The sequence below is a fragment of the Haemorhous mexicanus genome, chromosome 1 (genome assembly GCF_027477595.1).
Source record: "Haemorhous mexicanus isolate bHaeMex1 chromosome 1, bHaeMex1.pri, whole genome shotgun sequence".
Classification (NCBI taxonomy): domain Eukaryota; kingdom Metazoa; phylum Chordata; class Aves; order Passeriformes; family Fringillidae; genus Haemorhous; species Haemorhous mexicanus.
Window position 1 is genome coordinate 70,946,779 of NC_082341.1, and position 19,810 is coordinate 70,966,588.

The 19,810-nt window shown below is 49.4% G+C and overlaps 2 protein-coding genes across 2 annotated transcripts; both read left to right on the forward strand.

Annotated features, from left to right (window-relative positions):
* Positions 1-2,901: 2,901 nt before the first annotated feature.
* On the forward strand, positions 2,902-5,536 carry LOC132330719 (tubulin beta-2 chain). The gene is made up of 4 exons (XM_059853418.1): positions 2,902-3,058; positions 3,551-3,659; positions 3,924-4,034; positions 4,244-5,536. Exons 1-4 carry the CDS (start codon positions 3,002-3,004, stop codon positions 5,302-5,304), a joined length of 1,338 nt encoding a protein of 445 aa, XP_059709401.1. The 5' UTR covers positions 2,902-3,001; the 3' UTR covers positions 5,305-5,536.
* An 11,365-nt stretch (positions 5,537-16,901) lies between these two features.
* LOC132330725 (tubulin beta-1 chain) lies at positions 16,902-19,724 on the forward strand. Its single transcript, XM_059853432.1, has 4 exons — positions 16,902-17,061; positions 17,746-17,854; positions 18,126-18,236; positions 18,446-19,724. Exons 1-4 carry the CDS (start codon positions 17,005-17,007, stop codon positions 19,504-19,506), a joined length of 1,338 nt encoding a protein of 445 aa, XP_059709415.1. The 5' UTR covers positions 16,902-17,004; the 3' UTR covers positions 19,507-19,724.
* Positions 19,725-19,810: the final 86 nt, after the last annotated feature.

Here is a 19,810-nt window from a genome sequence, read left to right on the forward strand (position 1 = left end):
AGTCCCCTACCCAGAGTGCTTTTACACCCTGGGAAATCAGCCTGGCGAGTGAAAATGTTGCAGGCTCTTTTTTTGTTGTTCCTTTTTTTTTTCTGCCGGGCGGGGGGGCGGTTGCCGGGGAGATGGGGATGGAGGAGCCCAGCCAGGGCCGGCCCTGGGGCTGGGGCAGGGGCTGCGCTGACAGACACAGCAGTGTGAGGCAGATCCAGAGAGAGGGGAGAGAGGCACGGGCAGCCAACAGCTGAACACTTCATTTCCCTGCAAGCAATTCACAGCAAGCTGTGCCGAACCTTTGAAGAACCCTCTGTCCCAAACACCTTAGAATTAAAACAGACTTTGTCTGAAGTCTCTCGAAGCGACTTGAACGGCTGCATTCACCTCTAAGGAGTCTGGTCTAGGGGCTGCAGAAAAGCTAGACCTGGGTTTCCTCTCTCATCCCTCTGAAAAGCAGCTATTTATTTTAAAAATAAACATTTCACCTATTTTTCTTACAGTCTCAACAAGTGCTATACAGTAGATATACTTGAATCCTCCCTGCTTTGAAGAGGTGCATTAGTTTATTTTAAGGCAACGCTGTTGGGTTGAGTTTCTTTCCTCCACTGTTAATAATCTGTTTTTCTTGAATTGGATTTTAAAATGGCTTCCTTTGAAGCCTCAAGCTGTTAGGAATGAGCTTAGCGTAGGTATGGAGGATGTGTAAAATCAGCTACTCCCCTTCACACTGAAATGTCAGTTATTCTCCTCTTAAAAAACTAATCTGCAGTGTACAACACGCAGGATACTTGGAAATAATAGTAGCAAAGAGTCAGAGTACCTGTATTTTGCATCAGCTCTGCTGTCACCGAGTTTTGCTGTGACAGGGTTTTCAGAAGCACACCCACCGCAGCCATGGGAAAGACTGGCATTAATTTGAATCATTACCTGGAGCGGCCAGTGGTCCCCTGGAGCTGCTAATCTGCAAGCTATTCTTGAACAAATAATAATAGATGAGGATGTTGACTATAGCATGCCACAAAAAAATGTTCACTTGGAATTACAGCTACACATTGTTTGTGAAGTGTAGTCAACCAAATAATTAAATTGTTCCTGGCTTAGGCCAGTAAAAACAGATTTCACAGGGACTGCAAATGATCGGATTAATTTTTCTCAAAATCACTACTGAAGAGACAAACGTGAGGTTGTATTTTCTAGCATGCCTTTTGGAGATGGGGTGCCTTCTCACCGTAAGGCAAACAAAAGAAAGGTGTGGATGCGTTGGCATATCAATCAGAGGAAACCGGGTTGTGCTGAAGATTGCCTTGGAAGAAGGTAAAATCGGATCTGGAGTAATCCATAGGCAAGGTTATCGATCTGCATAAACCAGGTTAGAGAGATTAGGGACATCGGCACGTGTACAGAACAAAGGAGGGAGCAAGAAGAAGAAATATATCGAAGATATATGGGTTAAAAATGGTGATGTACTTTAAATTGCGCCTCTAGAGTAGCTGAAGTGTAGAATAGACGAAGTAGCCTACATCTAGTGGGTCACTGAAACGGGGTTTAGTGGAGTCCCTCCCGGCGCTGGCTACGGGGAGCCTGCCAGGGCTATCGGTGGCTCGGAGCAGCCTCCCGAGGGAGCCGCGCCCTCCCTCCGCTGCACACGCACACCGAGACCGTGGTTAGAATCTGGCGATGCTGAGGAGGAGCCGCCACGCCGGGCTGACCGCCCCGATGGGCACCGGGCACGGCGCGAACCGTGTTGCCCTGCCCGTGCTCTTCCTCCCCGCGACCTCCTCCTCCTCCGGCGGCCCGGGCAAGTGCCGTGCCCTGCCCGCTGCCACGGCCCCCGCCTCGCCACCGCTGTAACGCCCGCGGTGACATACTGGGCTGCTCTAAAGTAAAGTGAGGGACAAGAAATCATCTCTAGGGACCACATGTTCAACCCTCTCCTGCTCCCCCCCTCCCCTTCCTTTCTTCATCCCTCAGCATCTGTAAATCCGCAACGAAGCGACGAGGAGCGAGAGCCGCTTGCTGCAGAGCTGAGGGAACCACCCCCCTCAAGCCCCCGGCCCCGCGCAGCAGTCACCGCGCTATTGTCTGCTTGCGGGTCGCTGGTGGCTGCCGCCGGACGGGGGACAGAGCGGAGCAGGGCGCTTGGCTGGAGAGCGGCTCCTGGCTCAGCTTCGGACCAAATCCGACCTTTTTAGGCATAGAAAGAGAAGCCGAATTGGGCACCGAGGCGAGGCAGGCTGGGACCGCTCGAGGGCAGGCAGGGCTGGTGGACAGGATCACCGCACAACCTGTGTTGGAGGGAAGCCCACCCGCGTCGTGCCGAGGGTGGATAAACCGGGTCAGGGCGCGGGGCTCCTGACCGCCGGTGCGGGCTTGTGCGGGCACATGGGCGGCAACCACGGGCGCCGGCGGGTACACGGTGCCTCCACGGGGGAGGGAGTCTCCCGCCGGCACCGTGTGAACGGAGACACCGGCGGGGGGGCGGGGGCAGCCGCGGGGTTCCCCCTCCCACCCCCCCGACGGCAACGCCCGCTGCTGCGGCAGGGAAGGCTGCGCTTCACGGGGAACAAAAGGCTGCGGCGGCAGCGGCCGCGGGAGGGCGAAGGGTGGGACGGCGGCCGCAGGGAGGTTCCGCGGTTCACACGTGGGCTGCCCGGCTCGGCCAAGCTCAGCCACCCCATCGCGGCGCTCGGCGCCTTTGTCCCCGCTGTCAGCGAAGAACCGGGGCGGTGGCGGCGCGCCCCGACCGCTCCCGCCGGCCGCGCCCCGGCCGCGCCCCCCGCTCCCGGCCACGCCCCCCGCGCGGGACACAATGCCCGGCCTCGCCCCGCCCCCGCGCGCTCATTGGCTCCGCGCCGTTCCCGCATGATGTCACCGGCGGGGCGGGGCGCGGTGCCCAATTTAAGGGGCGGCGAGGGGCGCGGCCGCCGCAGCGGCGAGTGCAGGAGCGGGCGGAGCAGGCGGTGAAGGCAGCAGGAGTAGCGGGGCGGCACCTTCGGAGACCGGCACCATGCGTGAGATCGTGCACATCCAAGCCGGGCAGTGCGGCAACCAGATTGGCGCCAAGGTACGGACCGGCGACCCGCTCGTCCGCCCGGCATTCCGCGCGTGGGGCGGTGCCCGCTCAGCCGGGCTCCGCGTGTCCCGGAGAGAGCGCTGCCGGGAGGGCGAGGCCGCGACTTCCCCGCTACAAAGCACTATCGGGTTCGCCCGTGTCTGGGACGGTTCCCGGCTATTCCACCTTAGCGGGGGGAAGCTCGGTAGGGCTTCCGCGCCGTGGGTGCGGCGCGCCTTGGGGAATACGGGTAGGGCGGGGGCATCAGCTGCTGTCCATCAGCCCCTCGCGGGCTGCAGGGGTCCCGGGCGGGCGGGGGAAGAGGCGCCGAGGCGGTGCCACACCCCTCCCGTCGGTGGGGGGGGTGTGCAGGGCGCGGTAGCGGCTCGGTCTGGCCGGGGGGCCGCACCCACGCGCGGCGAATCCCCGCGCGCCACGTGGCGGCGATTTGGCCGGGGGGCGAGAGAGGGGCGTGGCGGCACTGACCACTCTCTGTCCCCTCAGTTCTGGGAGGTCATCAGCGATGAGCACGGCATCGACCCCACGGGCAGCTACCACGGGGACAGCGACCTGCAGCTGGAGAGGATCAATGTCTACTACAATGAAGCCACCGGTACTGCCCCTCTGTAATGAGCTTCCCGGGGGAGGGGGAATAGGGCGTGCAGGCAGGGGTCCCCCATCACTCCCCGCAGTGGGTGACGCCCCAGCACAGCTTAAATGGCTGCTTTGTTTTCCCATCCCTGGATCTTTCAAAATTCCCACACCCTCCGTGCCCTCAGCAGCAAATCGTGGGGAAGCGGATGGGAGCACAGCAGGGCTCCTGTGACACCGGCTGCCTGCTGCAGAGCTGTAAGGCTGCTGCTGGTTCCCCCCACAGGTAACAAGTACGTCCCCCGTGCCATCCTCGTGGACCTGGAACCCGGCACCATGGACTCCGTGCGCTCCGGCCCCTTTGGACAGATCTTCCGTCCCGACAACTTTGTCTTTGGTGAGTGACTGTGGCAAGGAGCAGTTCCCAGGGCTCCACACAGAGAAAAGGCTTGGAGCCAGGATGCAAGTGAGCCTGGGGAGCCGGAATCCCCGTGGCAGAGTGGGGATGGAAGAGAGGGGAGGGGCCCATAGGGAAGGGGCAGTGGCATCACCTGCGTTTGTGCCCGGGGCGCTGATGTGGCACGTGGCTTGTGGTCTGCCCCGCAGGTCAGAGCGGGGCTGGCAACAACTGGGCCAAGGGGCACTACACGGAAGGCGCCGAGCTGGTGGACTCTGTGCTGGACGTGGTGAGGAAGGAGTCGGAGAGCTGCGACTGCCTCCAGGGCTTCCAGCTGACCCACTCGCTGGGCGGAGGCACGGGCTCCGGCATGGGCACCCTCCTGATCAGCAAGATCCGCGAGGAGTACCCCGACCGCATCATGAACACCTTCAGCGTGATGCCCTCGCCCAAGGTGTCGGACACGGTGGTGGAGCCCTACAACGCCACCCTCTCTGTGCACCAGCTGGTGGAGAACACGGACGAGACCTACTGCATTGACAACGAGGCCCTGTATGACATTTGCTTCCGCACCCTGAAGCTGACCACTCCCACCTACGGGGACCTCAACCACCTGGTGTCGGCCACCATGAGCGGCGTGACCACCTGCCTTCGCTTCCCCGGCCAGCTGAACGCCGACCTGCGCAAGCTGGCCGTCAACATGGTGCCTTTCCCGCGGCTGCACTTCTTCATGCCGGGCTTCGCCCCGCTGACCAGCCGCGGCAGCCAGCAGTACCGCGCCCTGACGGTGCCCGAGCTGACGCAGCAGATGTTCGACTCCAAGAACATGATGGCTGCCTGCGACCCCCGCCACGGCCGCTACCTGACGGTGGCCGCCATCTTCCGGGGCCGCATGTCCATGAAGGAGGTGGACGAGCAGATGCTCAACGTGCAGAACAAGAACAGCAGCTACTTTGTGGAGTGGATCCCCAACAACGTCAAGACGGCCGTCTGCGACATCCCCCCGCGCGGCCTCAAGATGTCGGCCACCTTCATCGGCAACAGCACGGCCATCCAGGAGCTCTTCAAGAGGATCTCGGAGCAGTTCACGGCCATGTTCCGCCGCAAGGCCTTCTTGCACTGGTACACCGGCGAGGGCATGGATGAAATGGAGTTCACAGAGGCCGAGAGCAACATGAACGACCTGGTCTCCGAGTACCAGCAATACCAGGATGCCACTGCTGATGAGCAGGGCGAGTTTGAAGAGGAAGGAGAGGAGGATGAGGCATAAAGTTGAGATGGGTAGGAGTTAAGTATAGTCTGAGCAGGCAAGTATTCATTGAGAGAAGGAATCTGTGCAGTTGTGCTGAAGCATGCATTTTTTAATTTGGTGCTCTCCACTGTTGCTTCTGTCAGCAGTTTTGTATCCTTGACTGTCCAATGTAACAGTAGTTGCAAAATACTTCAGAGTCTTCTGTTGAAATGGTTAACTTCTCAAACATAAAGGCTTTTTGTGTCCTAAACTGTCTCCTCTACTTTATTTCTCTCTAGATTAAGCAAGTAATTCTTGTGTTATTTTCTGTAGCTCCACTTCTCAGTTTATTCCTGAACCTCAGTGCAAGGTTCAACTCAATAAAACAAGAATTCTCAGGCTGTCAATTTAGCAGCACATGGGAACTGTAGTAGCTCAGCTAAAGATGCCAGGTAATTTATAGAAACTCCTGTGTTAAACAGCTTAGCTAATTGTTCAGGCAAAAGCTGCTTTCTTTATCTGATAATGACAAGTCGCTGCACTCGAATCATGCAATTCCTCTTTATGGACGTACATGGTAGAGAGGGCAGAGAGAAGGTATTGAATTCCACATTGCAGGCTGTCAAAACTGATTTGACAGGATAGCTGCAGGCTTCCCTACTGCCATTCAGCAGCTTATTTAACTTGTTCCAGGGACTATAGTACAGGCATATGGGTGGCTGACTGGGATTTGACTTGATGCTGAGCTCGCTTATCTTCCTCTCAACTCTCCTCTCTAAATACCAAAGCTCTATGCAGAAAAGCATAGGTTTGTAGTAGCAGGCAACTTGAGAGCTCAAGTAAAAACCCAGGCTTTTTCTCTTCAAGAATAAAATTTGTGTTTCCCAAAAATAGCCACTAACCTGCCCTTAACTGTAAAGGGATTGATTCTACAGGGCAATCAATTCCCTTTAGGATATAGGAGGTGAAGGGCAGATTTTTAGGCTCAAAGGTAGCATATGGTACCAGAGCGTACCATGCAATCTTAGTCACCTGTAGATCCCCTGACAACAGCTGTCTCCAAGTTCCATGTTTACAGGGCAATTGTTCTCCTGGTCCCTGCAGCAGGAGAGAAACCTCTACCCAGGCAGGGGAGAGCAGTGCAGCTGCACCCTGCGGTGCATCTTTGCAAAGGTAAGTGTCATTTCTTTACAGTGAGGGAGGGGGGATTGTTGTTCCTATGTTCTTATAGGATACAAGAACCCTGAATGAATCTACAATGTTCTTAACAGCAGCTGGCAAAGTTTCACAGATCCTAATCCTCCCACAGAGCCAGAGTGAAATCCCTCGTAGAGTTTAGCAGTTGCCCAATATGTAAGCTTAGTCCTTAGTTCATTCAAACACCACTTAGGGGAGTGGTCCTGCACTAAAAAAATGTGTTGCTAAGAGAACTGCTACCAATGCTACAATTACTGCAGTCCTTACTGCTCTGAAAGAGCTGGTATTCACATGTGTGCAGCCTCTATTGTGATCCTTTGCTGAAATGCTTGCAAGGCATTACCGGAATAAAGGATGAAAAGGGAGCTGCTGTGCATAACTAATGTCTTGCCTGTTTTGAGTCCTCTGCCTGTGGACACTGCTCTGAATGTATGCTGTTCTTTGCTGATGGGCCTGGCTACACTGGTGTGTGTGAGACAACAGGCACTAGCTAAAGCTTTTCTCTCATCTGTGGTTTGGTTTCTGGTGTACGGAGGAGTGAGAAGCTCTTAAACTGCCTGGACTGTCAGTAAACAAATACAGCCATGTATACCTACAACAGTACTTGTATTTCTTAACACTTGAGCTGTTCTAGGATTAAACATTAGACAAATTGAGGTTGTTTTAGTAACTGAGTTAATACATCCTGCCTCAGGCCCTTTGGGGAAATAACACTGTATCTGGTTGCCACAGTAACCTTGCCTTGAAATTACCTAGCTGGGTTGCACTTGCAACTGTTGATCATACAGCTTTGAGTCAGGAAATGAATCTAAACAGTTTCACCAAAAGGGAAGACTTTGGTCTTTGATAGTAAAGATCTTCCTTTCAGCTGTGACACTGTAGCAGTTTTCACTAGTATTCAACATGTCTAGCATCTAATTCTTAGTGTAATTACACTCTGTCTCTAGCTAATCCTTAAATATAGCTACCCAAGTGACACATTTCACTACAGCTCCCTTACTAGAAAGTAGGACACCATCCTACATGCCTTGCCTTGCTGTTGTTTCTAGTCTGGCTTGCTTTTTGTTTTTTTTTTTTTTTTTTTTTTTTTTTTTTTTTTTTTTTTTGTTCTAGGGGAAGAATGCCCAGAAATAGAAATACTCTATAAAGAAACATGTCCTTTCATAAATTCTACATGTCTTATTTGCCAATCAGAATCATTAAAAATCAAAAAGCAAGCCATCATTTCAGTAGGAGTTGAGAAATATAGAAAAAGGGAATACTGAAAGATTTGAAGGGAAGGTTCAAAGCTTGTTAGGAATACTAAGTCAAATATAAGGGAGGTTGAGTCTCATTTGAGTCTTATTCTGGGCCTGGGACTGCAGCACCTATTTTTGTCTCTCTTTGATCTTTAGCTGTATTTATTGCCCAGGAGACCTTTCATTATAAAAACTGGAGCTGACTGCTATATGCCAAACAACAAAGAGGTGTCTTCACAGGTCTTTGTGGTTGCAATATTTCAGTTTCACCAAGAAAGCAGAACCACTGAAAGGATTTCAGATTAGGTTATCTGACTGCCTTAGCTTTTCCTGGGTGAAGATTTATATTTGCTCATGTAATGAACAATACATTTAGGGCTAAAGGTCTTGCATGAGGCACCCTGTTTGGAAGAAATGGGGATAGATATTACAAATTTAGTGGTCTGCAGATTAAGCCACTTATAATGACTGATTTGTGTTGATTTATAAATTAATAGTATAAAGCAATCTATTATCATTTCAATAGATCAGTTGTGGCCTGAAGGGAAGCATTCTCCTCTGTTGACAATTAGAGCTGATGGTGTTGGGGACAGGAACAATCTCTTCATTTTATTTTAAATTCCCTCTGTTAAATGTGTGGAATTTTTAAGCATGTTAGTAGAGTGTCTTGACCAAGGCAAACAATCAGTGCTTGACTGCTGTTAAGTGCAAGAGGACAAAGATACATAAGGCTGTAAAAACAAGGCAGCATGCAGGTTTAATTTGAATAGAAATGGTAGGAGTCATGGTAGAGCTGGGATTCCCTCTCTCCTAATTTTCCTTCCTTGGTTATTTCTCGAACGTTATTGCAGCAAGTGTTGTGGAAATATAATCCAGTATGTGGTCTGATATTTCAGAACTTGTAATGGGATTGTAAGCTTACATCTGTTTTCCAACAGATGTTTTCCAGTTTTTGAAGTAGGACCAATAATGATTCTCTTCTTCCCAAGACACATGATGTCCCTATATAAATCAAAAATTGGGTTGCATTAAGTATAAAATGGCATGACATGTTAGTCTAAAAATCAAACCAGAGGCCCATTCTGTTGACAGGTGTATCCTTCCAGAAGGTATGAGGTGACAAACAGAATAAACCCAAGTAGCAATAGGATTTAAAACCTGAAGAAAGAAGATGATCTAGAGGTTTGGGTTTTCTCTCCAGTGAATTCCCTACATAAACAGGGCAGACCTCTAATCTGTGCAAGGAAATCTGCTCATGGATGATGATATCATGTGCTACATAGCTCAAAAGTGTGGTGCTTGTAGGTTTTTCTAGATATGCAAGTACAATGGGCTTAAAGAAAGCGTGGTGGAGTGACAGAGTCCTTCTGGGGTGGTGCTGCCATGCACTACTGCAAAGCACAGCCCTGGTGCCTGGAGCAAGTCTGGCAACATGGTGCAAGAGGGACAAGTTTTCTTGCCTCACTTGAAAAAGTTGGGGTCTCTACCAATACTCCCTGCATTAGAGAGAGTTTTCCTCTTGTTTCCTTTGTCCTTTGCCTTCCCTGTAATCCCCACAGCCAAGTAATGTGTAAGATTAGGATGAAACCCAGTAATGGCTCTCAGTAGGGCACGTTACATGGTTGTTCCACTGAAATCACTTTCCAAATACCCCCTCTCTCCAACCCAAAAGAGCGCAAACCCCACCCCCCCACATCTCATTGTTTTATTACTTTTTTTTTTTTTTAAAGAAGGGCTGTAATCTGTATTAGATTCTGCCTCACAGTGGGAGGTGCTTTAACTACTGCTTTCTGTTTAATGAAGCCTAATATTTTTCTTTGCTATAATAGCTATGAGGAGGTAAAATCTTCTCTGGAGAAATCATGTGACTATTCCCTATTATTTGATCCACAACTTTTCTCCCAAAGGATGCTATTCTACTTTTCCTCTCCCCATCAAAGCATAATGAACAAATATGTTTCAGAAATGGTAGCTTGCACAGGAGTTATAGGTAACATTATTCCTTCAAGCCTGTTCATTGTAGGAAAGGCACTGATTTTGCTTACAAATAATCCCCTTCTCAGTCTTTCCATTTGTTTTTTCAGCTGCTTCTACATTTCCACAGAACAAGGCTTGTGACACTTTTGATGCTTTATATGTGCCCGGGGTAATCTGAGTAAAGGTTATTTTTCTCCCCCTTTCTTCAGCTAAAAATAAATCTCTAGAGAGAAAGAACTGATTCTGTATATGGCATAAAAAGGAAAAACAATTTTTTGAGAATTTTTCACCTCCCAGTCTAAAATCCATTCATACTTAGCACCTGCCTTTTGATACTTCAGCAATCAGCTGTCCTGGTCTGTTTGTTATTTATTAAAATGGGAAAGAGCAGACAATTTGTTCCCAGATACTCCCATTTAAATGGGCCTTTAGCTTGCCTACAAGAAAATTCAAAATCAAAGCATTTGGTAACAGGAAAGTGCCTCAGGACATGATGCATTTTGGAAAAAGACATTACTTGGCCCTGAATCTCCTGGACAGTTGTCCAGCTGGAGCACTCTGAGCAATGGAAATTGAGGCAGAGGGAGGATGTGGTGTTTGCTGTGAAAACCTGCCCATGCCCAGACATTCTGCCAGCAAAGGACACTGTGCAGGTGACAATTCCTCTCCCTGGGAAGTTTAACAAGAAATGAACTGTTTCCTTGTTCCTAGCTTTGCTCCTATTTTTAGTATTGTATTTGTGAATCTGCCAGAAAGAAAAATTGTGTCTCTTTGAAGTATGTGTATAAGAAGGCTATCTATTTACAGTATCTAGGTAAAAAAAGAAATAATTTAAGAGTAGGTCATTTCTTTCTTCCCCACTCAAAGTCATTTTTCCCTTACGGGCAGAATTCCACTTGTAAGGGAAGAAATCAAGTGAACTGTCAAATTCTTGTTTATTAACATTTGATTCTTCTACTGTAGAGATTTTCCAGCTGGTCTCAATTTATCCATATGTCATCCTTTATAATCAGGTTATTTTTCTCACTAGGCCTCCTTGGAAAGCTTAAGGCATAGGTTTTTTGTTGGTGTGGGGTTGGTTGTTTTTTTTTTTTTTTTCATTTCTGGCAAGAATGCCTTTATCATTGCAAAAAAAAAAAAAAAAAAAAAAAAAAAAAAAAAAAAAAGTTCAGTTTAAACAGAATGAGAAAAAACCACACCTGCTCCAGAGTGGCTGAGGTGAAGTGGCTACCCTGGCAGAAGCTGTGTAGCTTATTCAGTAAAAGGTTCTATGTTGTTTTGCAGTGAAAAATGTTTTCACATTTTCCATGAATGTAATAGAAAGGTACTGCCTGTCTCCATAGCGAATAATTAAATGGAGTTTCAAGCAGAATTCAAATGGTCTCATGACAAGCTTTACAAACACTTAATGAAATTCAAGCATTGACTTCTTCCAGCAGCTTCTCTGCATCCAGCCTATTGCTGGTTTTATAATTAATAAATTAATTGTGTGGCTGGTTTTTTGAAATTTCAGCCAAGAAATTTCCAGCTCCACCCTAGCAGGCAGGGATTAGAGATTTTATTGGCATTGAGAAAACTGCCAATTCCATTGGTGGGGCTGATTCAGTATCCTCCAGCTGCTAAAAAAGGATGGTTCTATTCCCCTTGCCCCTCTTCAGGGGTTACCTCTGTGTCATTTCCTCTACCAGCTTCAGGGCATGTCTGACCTTTTCACCAGTCTTCTCCTTAGCTCCACAGTTAAGGACAGAAAATTGAGGGGGTGGAAGAAGGTTTTTCTTCAATTAGGTGGTGTGCCAGAGGGAAAACATGTGCAAAGGAGAGAAATGTGGGCAGCTGGAAGCAGGAGAGAGCAAAACAAAGTATTTGGTTGATTCAGACACCTAGAGCAACATCAGCCTGAACTCTCCTGCAGAGAACCCGGGCACTTTTAAACAACGTTCACTGAATCCTACCACAAACTAGTGCACCTCTTAGCAGACCTCACAAGATGTAGTTCAGAGCTTGCCCAGTGTCAGTTTGAGTTACAAGTAACTATCAGATTGCAAGAAAGCAAGGAGGCTAAGGAACAAAAGAAACAGTAACTAGCAAATCAAACTCTATCTGTGCCTTGTTCTCCATGACGTGCAGGAAGTGAACTGCCCTGGAAAACACGATATCAGCATTTCATTTATATTGGTGCAGGAATCTTAGTCATCTTTTGACTGGAGGACCTGGTTCGTAGGGATATCAGATGTGTTTGATCTACTGAGCAGTCTAAAAAGGGTAGATGCAGCCTGGATGAGGGCAGGAGCCATCTGGCTGCTACCCCATCACATCTGGTGTGCCAAGAGGAAATAATGAGAGGCTGCATTGTTTTGCTTTTCTTCTCAGTAAATCGCTGCCTGATGATGATCATATTTTCCCCTTTTTGGAATCATTTTGTGACATGTGATCATGTTTATTATGGTAACTTTGGAAGCCAGAGAAGCAGGGTTCTGTTTGCTGTGTCCTGTACAAGCACATGCACAGAAATGCCTGACTCTCAGAGGTTATAATCTAAATTCACAAGAGGAACCATATGGTGTAGAAGAAATATTAGATTCACTGAGAAGCTGTTCTCCCCTCTAAAGGTGCATGGGTTATTTCAGAATTGACTGTGTCCCAAATTGCTCTGTAATGTGATTTTCTCTCACACGCTTATCCTCTCTCCTCTTTTGTTCTTGGCCAAATGCACAGACCCTCAGGTATAATAAACAAAAGTTCAGAGGGCTCTACAATGAAACTCCTTTTGTTCATTCATAAAAAACATGCTCAGTGTTGCTGTATTTAATACATTGAGTTAAATGCCTGCAGTGAGTTGTAATATTGAAATAAAAATATATTTCCCTTTTAGACATTTTATTATTAGCATTAAAATCACTTTCACAATCATTCCATCCTCTTGCTGGCAGAATATTCTTCTATCTTAGTGCATATTGCAAATGATTAAGCATCATGTTCCAAAGGTGGCCTCATACAGTCCTCATCAGCTGGGAATGTCATAGTTACCAGGTAGAAGGCAAACAATAAGGTAACAACAGAGCCTGCTCATTTGAGTACCAACAGAAAGAAAGACTCAAAAAGCCATGTAGTCTCTGATATACATATCTGAGCAACACATGACATCACCCATCACAAATGATTAAGAATAAAGCCGTGGGCAGACATTTTGTGTGCTTGAGAAGCTTTCCTATCTGTACACTTGTGATTTTTGTCTTTCTCAAACAATGGGAAATCACAGACAGACATGAAAATGTTGTGGGATCCCTGTTGCCTCCCTTGAGCATCCATCACCAGGCTCCTCGTTGCCTTGGAAACTGGGTAGGCAGGGCTTGATTCAGGCAGGGAGGAGGCTGTGGCAGAGTTTCGGCTGCAGAGGGGTCCATGGGTGATCCTGAGCACATGCCCTGCCTTTGTATAAACAGGAGAATTTTGGCTTCCACTTGCAATTCTGACAACTTAGAATTTATAGAGCTATATTAAAAAACCCCAAAACAATAGGGAGCTCCCATATCTAAGTATCCTTGATGGCTAAGATTTGTTAAAGTGTTTGCCACAATGAAAGGCCCTGAATTGACATTCAAGTAGCTGACATTTAGTTCAGTTCACTGTGTGTTTATGGATGTTCAGAATTGCTGAAGATGAAGGAACTTGAATGCATAAACATGTACTTCCTTTTAGGTACTCAGAATAAAACCTTTAGGTACTCAGAATAAAATCCCCACCTTGAAACAAACAGTGGGAATCTGCAGAGACCAGTACTACAGTATCGAAGAATTAGTTTCCTAAGAAAAGAATTCTTAGTGGAATAGCTCTAAAGGAGGTCACTGTGTGCACGTGGGGAGATGAAATCTCAGGGAGTGTCCAGGTATCTTCAAGAGAAGAATCATAATGCTTCAAGCCAGGACTTTGTGGATTGCCAGGAATATTATGGCACCCAAAAAGCTCTTCAGTGTCTGTGTGGATCTCTCAGAGATGCAGTTGTGTTGCAGTCCCACCAGCAGTTAGATGTAACTGCCTGCTGCTGCCCAAAAAGGTGGGTTATGCCTGGAGCAAGTACAAATGTATATGCCTAAGTGGTGCGAACAATAACAAAGGCTGCCTGTGATTAAGTGTTGCTGAAATATGTCAAAGGAAAATACTGAGGACAGCTGGGCTATAAAGAACACAAACTCCTAAAGAATTTAGTGAAAATATCTCAGTGCCAGCACAGTCCTGAATATTTTGTGATTGCAAAAGCCACATGGAACAACACCACACTTAATTCCCTGTGTTGCAAAGCTTAAGCCAGTCTGTGCTCATGACATTTCACAGCAGCTGAGGTTACTGCACTGGGGAAGAAAATAAGCTACAGTTGATAAGAAAGTCAATTCACTGGAGCAAACTGAGAGCTACTTTTGAAAATACAGCCAAAGCACTTTTTCAAGGTCACAGCAGCCAAATTCCAGGCAAAGATATGGTAGTTCTTTAGCCACTAGTATTTCCTGCTGTTGATGAAAAAAAAAAAAAAAGAGAGTGAAATTTGTGACATTGTGCATTGATTTATATTGTGTAAAGCATAGCTAACCTGGGTATTATGTAAACTATTCTGATCATTATGAATTTATTCTTGATAGTGGTAAGGATTTCCCACATCAATTATTACCTCACCTTTGCAAAAATCTTCTGGTTTTAAAGGTGTTATAATTGCAATATAATGTTATACTGTAGTGAGAAACTGAGATGAATAAACTGTCAGTCTGGTGCTGCTGATCACACACAGCCTCCCAATCCTTTCTTTCCCTTTCATACCACCACACAATTGTGGAGGTTGGGCAGAACCTCTGGGATCATTTAGTCTAGTCCTTTATTTTGCCTGACAAGGTCAGCTAGAACAGGTTAATCAGGGTTGTCCCCACTAGGATTTTGACTGTCTCCAAGACTGGACACACCACAATCTCTCTAGGCATCTAGGCAACCTGTACCAGAGCAAAGCGATTTTGGTTTGATTTTTGTTTGTTTGTTTAGTGAGTTTTGTTTGTTTGTTTGTTTTTATGTTCAGATTTCTGTATTTCAGTCTGTGTCCACTGATATCATTGATATCATATGTTGCTCAGACATGTCCACTGCCTCTCCTCCTGTCACTGCACACCTCTGAGAGGAGCCTGGCTCCGTCTTTTGTACTGCTTCCCATCAAGTATTTATACACACTGATAAGAATCCCCTGAGCCTTCTCTAGGAAAATTAGTCCCAGCTCCCAGCCACTCCTTGTATGACAGATGCTCCACTTCCTTAACTGCCTTCATGGCCTCACATTGGACTCACTCCAAAATGGCCATCTCTCTCTTATATTAGGGAGCCCAGAACTGGATGTAAAACTCCAAATGCGTCTCACCACAGCTTATCCCCTTTCATGACCTGCTGGTAACAATCGTCCTTAAACAAGGATGCTGCTGGACAGCCCTTGCTGCTAGGGCACACTGCTCAGTCACGTTCAACTTGGTGTCCATCAGGATCTCTAGGCTGTTTTTGGCCAAGCTCCTTTCCATCTGGGTGGTCCCCAGCATGTACTGGTTCAGCGGGTTGTTCCTCTCCAGGTACAGGACTTTGCACTTCCCTTTGTTAAACTGCCCGAGGTTCCTGTCAGCCATTCATTTCTCCATTTCTCCAGCCTACTGTGGTCACTTTGAATTGGCAGCACAATCCCCTGGTGTGTCAAACCCTCTTCCCACTTTTGCATCATCAGCAGACTTGCTGAGGGTGCACTCTCTTGCCATTAAATTCACTAATGAAGCAGTTAAATGGTGTTGGCCAAAGACCAGCCACTGGAGTACAGCACCAGTGCCCGGCTTCAATATGAGTTTCATGTTGCTGATGTCAAGCCCTTCAGCTTGGCAGTTCAGCCAGCTTTCACTCCATCTCACTGTCCATTTATCTAGGCCATACCTCATCAACTGGCCTACAGTGATGTTATAGAAGACAGTTGAAAAACCTTCACAAAATAAACAGTGTAAACTATGCTGAGCCCGTTGATACTTGGCAAAGTTTTAGAGCTTGTATTACCAGGCTGTCCCCTTGGTGCTTTTATGTTGTTCTTAAGGTGAACTCTCGCTGGTTCCATTATGCTGAACACAAGGCACATTGTTTTGCTTCCTCTTTACCAACCTATTCCTTGCTTCGTTGTGGGCTGTCCTCAACAGGGTGGTCAGATGGGTAGCAAAGCTACTTTCACTTCTGAAAAAAAATGAGAGCTGTGAATCAAGTACTATTTTACAATCAAGTTCAATAGTTTCTGCACAACAAATTATAGACCCTGCTGAAATTTGTTTCTCTCCTTGGCAGTAGTGCAAATACAGGTGTGTATTGCAGTTGGTTCAATTAGTTGTCCCTGAACTGTCCCTCCTCCCTTGCTCATCCACCATGTACTTTTCTCAGGTTTTTTTCTCTATGAGAGATCAAGCAGAGATGCTACTAGCAGGATTCAAAGTTTCCCAAAATGAGGTGTGGCAGGTGCCTGGTAACAAAGAAGATAAATTCACTTTCAACAAAGAAACATATTCCATTCCTATGTGTGTTAAACTGCTATCACTGCGGGACAACTCCCAGAAAAAGCCACTCTTTAGCAGCAGCACAAAATTTTAAGCCAGCCCTCTTGTTCCTGAAATTAGAGCCTCTTGCACACACATTTAGCAGCACTAACTAAAACAGAGTTTCGTGCTTGAAACTGGCTGCGGGCTTTAACATTACCACCCAATCTCTGCTTGTTTCAGGTGCCCGAGTTATGGAAAAATTATGCTTGTGCTTCAAACGTATTGAAACATGATTTAGCAGAGCTGAGCTAGAAATACAGGCTTGAGGGTACTAGTAAAACATAGCAGCATGTGCTTTGCTGCTGTGGCATAGTAGAGGTGAAGGAAGCAAGGGCACGAGCTCCAACAGGTGTGCAAAGACGAGTTAGGTGGTTTTGTTTTCTTTTTCACTTTTTCACTCCAAGATAAGCCACGTCGTATCCGATCCTGGCCTTTTCCCCGACGGCTGAAGGCGAAGTTCCCCCGGCACCAAGCCAGCGGCGTGCAGCATGCGGAGGGGCCCGCAGCCCCTCCCAGGCCGGACCGGACCCGGACCCGGACGCGGACCGGGGCGCAGGAGACAATGCCCTGGGCCGCCCCGCACCCCGCACCCCGCCATTCCCGCCGCACGTCACCGGCGGGGCGGAGCGCGGCGCCCGATTTAAGGAGCAGCGAGGGGCGCGGCCGCCGCAATAGCGAGTGCGGGAGCGGCTTGGAAGGAGGTGCTAACAGCAGCAGGGGCAGCTTCGGAGACCGGCACCATGCGTGAGATCGTGCACATCCAGGCCGGGCAGTGCGGCAACCAGATTGGCGCCAAGGTACGGACGGGCGCGGAAGCGGGGCGCTCCCACAGGTCGCGCCCGCGGGTGGCGCTTCCCGAAATGAAAAGCGACCCGGGGTTTGCTGAAGCGTCGTGGCTGCTGCCACTGTGCCTCCCCACCCTTTCCCCCGCGGTCCCTGCCGCTCTGAGCTGCCGCGGGGCTGGGCGGGGCAGGGATATGCCCGCGCTCCCGTCCGGCGTGCCCGGCCTTCCCGCAGGCAGCCGCGGCCATCCCGCGCTGCCTCGCCCTTCTGCGGCCACGGCACCAGCTGCCGAGGGAGGGAATGGGAGGTGTTTCAGTGCCACACACCGTAACCACTGAACGTGTGCAGGTGTTGCCATCTTGTAGCGGCTACAGGGTCTTAAGCCAATGCTAGACAATGAGAGGACGCCAAATTGATATAGCCAGAGATGGTTACCCTCTGGATACAAGCTACAAAAGAATTATCTTGCTCTTCAGTGCTATGGCTGCTCGTCAGCCTCTTGCTAGTTCAGCTGCTGCGGCCAGTGAAGCCCTTGTGCACTGACTCACCTTCCCACCCGGCAGCTGCTCTGCCATGCAAGGGAGTGGTCAGGGCCGCGGAATGCATGGGCTGCACCGGGGGTGTGTGATTGGCACTGGCCAGCTGTTTCCACTGGCACTGGAAATGGCTAATTGCCATTTTTCAAAAATTTCCTTTAGTTCTGGGAGGTCATCAGCGATGAGCATGGCATTGATCCCACGGGCAGCTACCACGGGGACAGTGAGCTGCAGCTGGAGAGGATCAACGTCTACTACAATGAAGCTGCTGGTAAGTGCCTGCTTGCTCAGATGTCCTCAAATAAATGGGGCAGCCATGACAGTCCATTGAGGCTGGAAATATCCCTGCACAAGGGCTGTCATCTGCCAGTGATTCCTCTAAGAGACCTTTGTTCTCAGAAAGGCGCTGATAACACGGTAGTCTCGATTGTGACAGTGCCTCTCCAGAGAAATGCAGGGAGGTGGATGGGAGCACAGCAGGGCTCCTGTGACACTGGCTGCCTGCTGCGGAGCTGTAAGGCTGCTGCTGGTTCCCCCCACAGGTAACAAGTATGTCCCCCGTGCCATCCTCGTGGACCTGGAACCCGGCACCATGGACTCCGTGCGCTCCGGCCCCTTTGGACAGATCTTCCGTCCCGACAACTTTGTCTTTGGTGAGTGACTGTGGCAAGGAGCAGTTCCCAGGGCTCCACACAGAGAAAAGGCTTGGAGCCAGGATGCAAGTGAGCCTGGGGAGCCGGAATCCCCGTGGCAGAGTGGGGATGGAAGAGAGGGGAGGGGCCCATAGGGAAGGGGCAGTGGCATCACCTGCGTTTGTGCCCGGGGCGCTGATGTGGCACGTGGCTTGTGGTCTGCCCCGCAGGTCAGAGCGGGGCTGGCAACAACTGGGCCAAGGGGCACTACACGGAAGGCGCCGAGCTGGTGGACTCTGTGCTGGACGTGGTGAGGAAGGAGTCGGAGAGCTGCGACTGCCTCCAGGGCTTCCAGCTGACCCACTCGCTGGGCGGAGGCACGGGCTCCGGCATGGGCACCCTCCTGATCAGCAAGATCCGCGAGGAGTACCCCGACCGCATCATGAACACCTTCAGCGTGATGCCCTCGCCCAAGGTGTCGGACACGGTGGTGGAGCCCTACAACGCCACCCTCTCTGTGCACCAGCTGGTGGAGAACACGGACGAGACCTACTGCATTGACAACGAGGCCCTGTATGACATTTGCTTCCGCACCCTGAAGCTGACCACTCCCACCTACGGGGACCTCAACCACCTGGTGTCGGCCACCATGAGCGGCGTGACCACCTGCCTTCGCTTCCCCGGCCAGCTGAACGCCGACCTGCGCAAGCTGGCCGTCAACATGGTGCCTTTCCCGCGGCTGCACTTCTTCATGCCGGGCTTCGCCCCGCTGACCAGCCGCGGCAGCCAGCAGTACCGCGCCCTGACGGTGCCCGAGCTGACGCAGCAGATGTTCGACTCCAAGAACATGATGGCTGCCTGCGACCCCCGCCACGGCCGCTACCTGACGGTGGCCGCCATCTTCCGGGGCCGCATGTCCATGAAGGAGGTGGACGAGCAGATGCTCAACGTGCAGAACAAGAACAGCAGCTACTTTGTGGAGTGGATCCCCAACAACGTCAAGACGGCCGTCTGCGACATCCCCCCGCGCGGCCTCAAGATGTCGGCCACCTTCATCGGCAACAGCACGGCCATCCAGGAGCTCTTCAAGAGGATCTCGGAGCAGTTCACGGCCATGTTCCGCCGCAAGGCCTTCTTGCACTGGTACACCGGCGAGGGCATGGATGAAATGGAGTTCACAGAGGCCGAGAGCAACATGAACGACCTGGTCTCCGAGTACCAGCAATACCAGGATGCCACTGCTGATGAGCAGGGCGAGTTTGAAGAGGAAGGAGAGGAGGATGAGGCTTAAGCCACCTGGTATCAAAGGAACTTCTGTAAAGCAGGCATGCATCGGAATGACTTCTGATAGTGGTGGTGTGAAGCATGTTTTCTAGAAACTATGTACCCAATTATTCTCTCAGCTTTTGTGACTTTGCCAGATTTCTCCATGTAACAGTTCTGAATCCTAATTCTTACCATGTTTTTTGTCCTTTAATATTAAGAGCACATAAAGGCATGTATTCCTGATCATGGTTCCTGTCTTTCTTAACACCTCTGTTGGACAGTGAACAGCTGTTCAGCCTGGGTGGCAACAAGTACATTTAAAGACATGT

What these genes read in the sequence shown, in the direction of transcription:
- LOC132330725 (XM_059853432.1), top strand. Translation starts at nt 17,005, where the DNA reads ATGCGTGAGATCGTGCACATCCAGGCCGGGCAGTGCGGCAACCAGATT. An exon ending in GCAACCAGATTGGCGCCAAG is followed by an intron (nt 17,062 to 17,745) that starts GTACGGACGGGC and finishes AATTTCCTTTAG; the next exon opens with TTCTGGGAGGTCATCAGCGA. An exon ending in TCCCGACAACTTTGTCTTTG is followed by an intron (nt 18,237 to 18,445) that starts GTGAGTGACTGT and finishes TCTGCCCCGCAG; the next exon opens with GTCAGAGCGGGGCTGGCAAC.
- LOC132330719 (XM_059853418.1), top strand. Translation starts at nt 3,002, where the DNA reads ATGCGTGAGATCGTGCACATCCAAGCCGGGCAGTGCGGCAACCAGATT. An exon ending in GCAACCAGATTGGCGCCAAG is followed by an intron (nt 3,059 to 3,550) that starts GTACGGACCGGC and finishes CTGTCCCCTCAG; the next exon opens with TTCTGGGAGGTCATCAGCGA. An exon ending in TCCCGACAACTTTGTCTTTG is followed by an intron (nt 4,035 to 4,243) that starts GTGAGTGACTGT and finishes TCTGCCCCGCAG; the next exon opens with GTCAGAGCGGGGCTGGCAAC.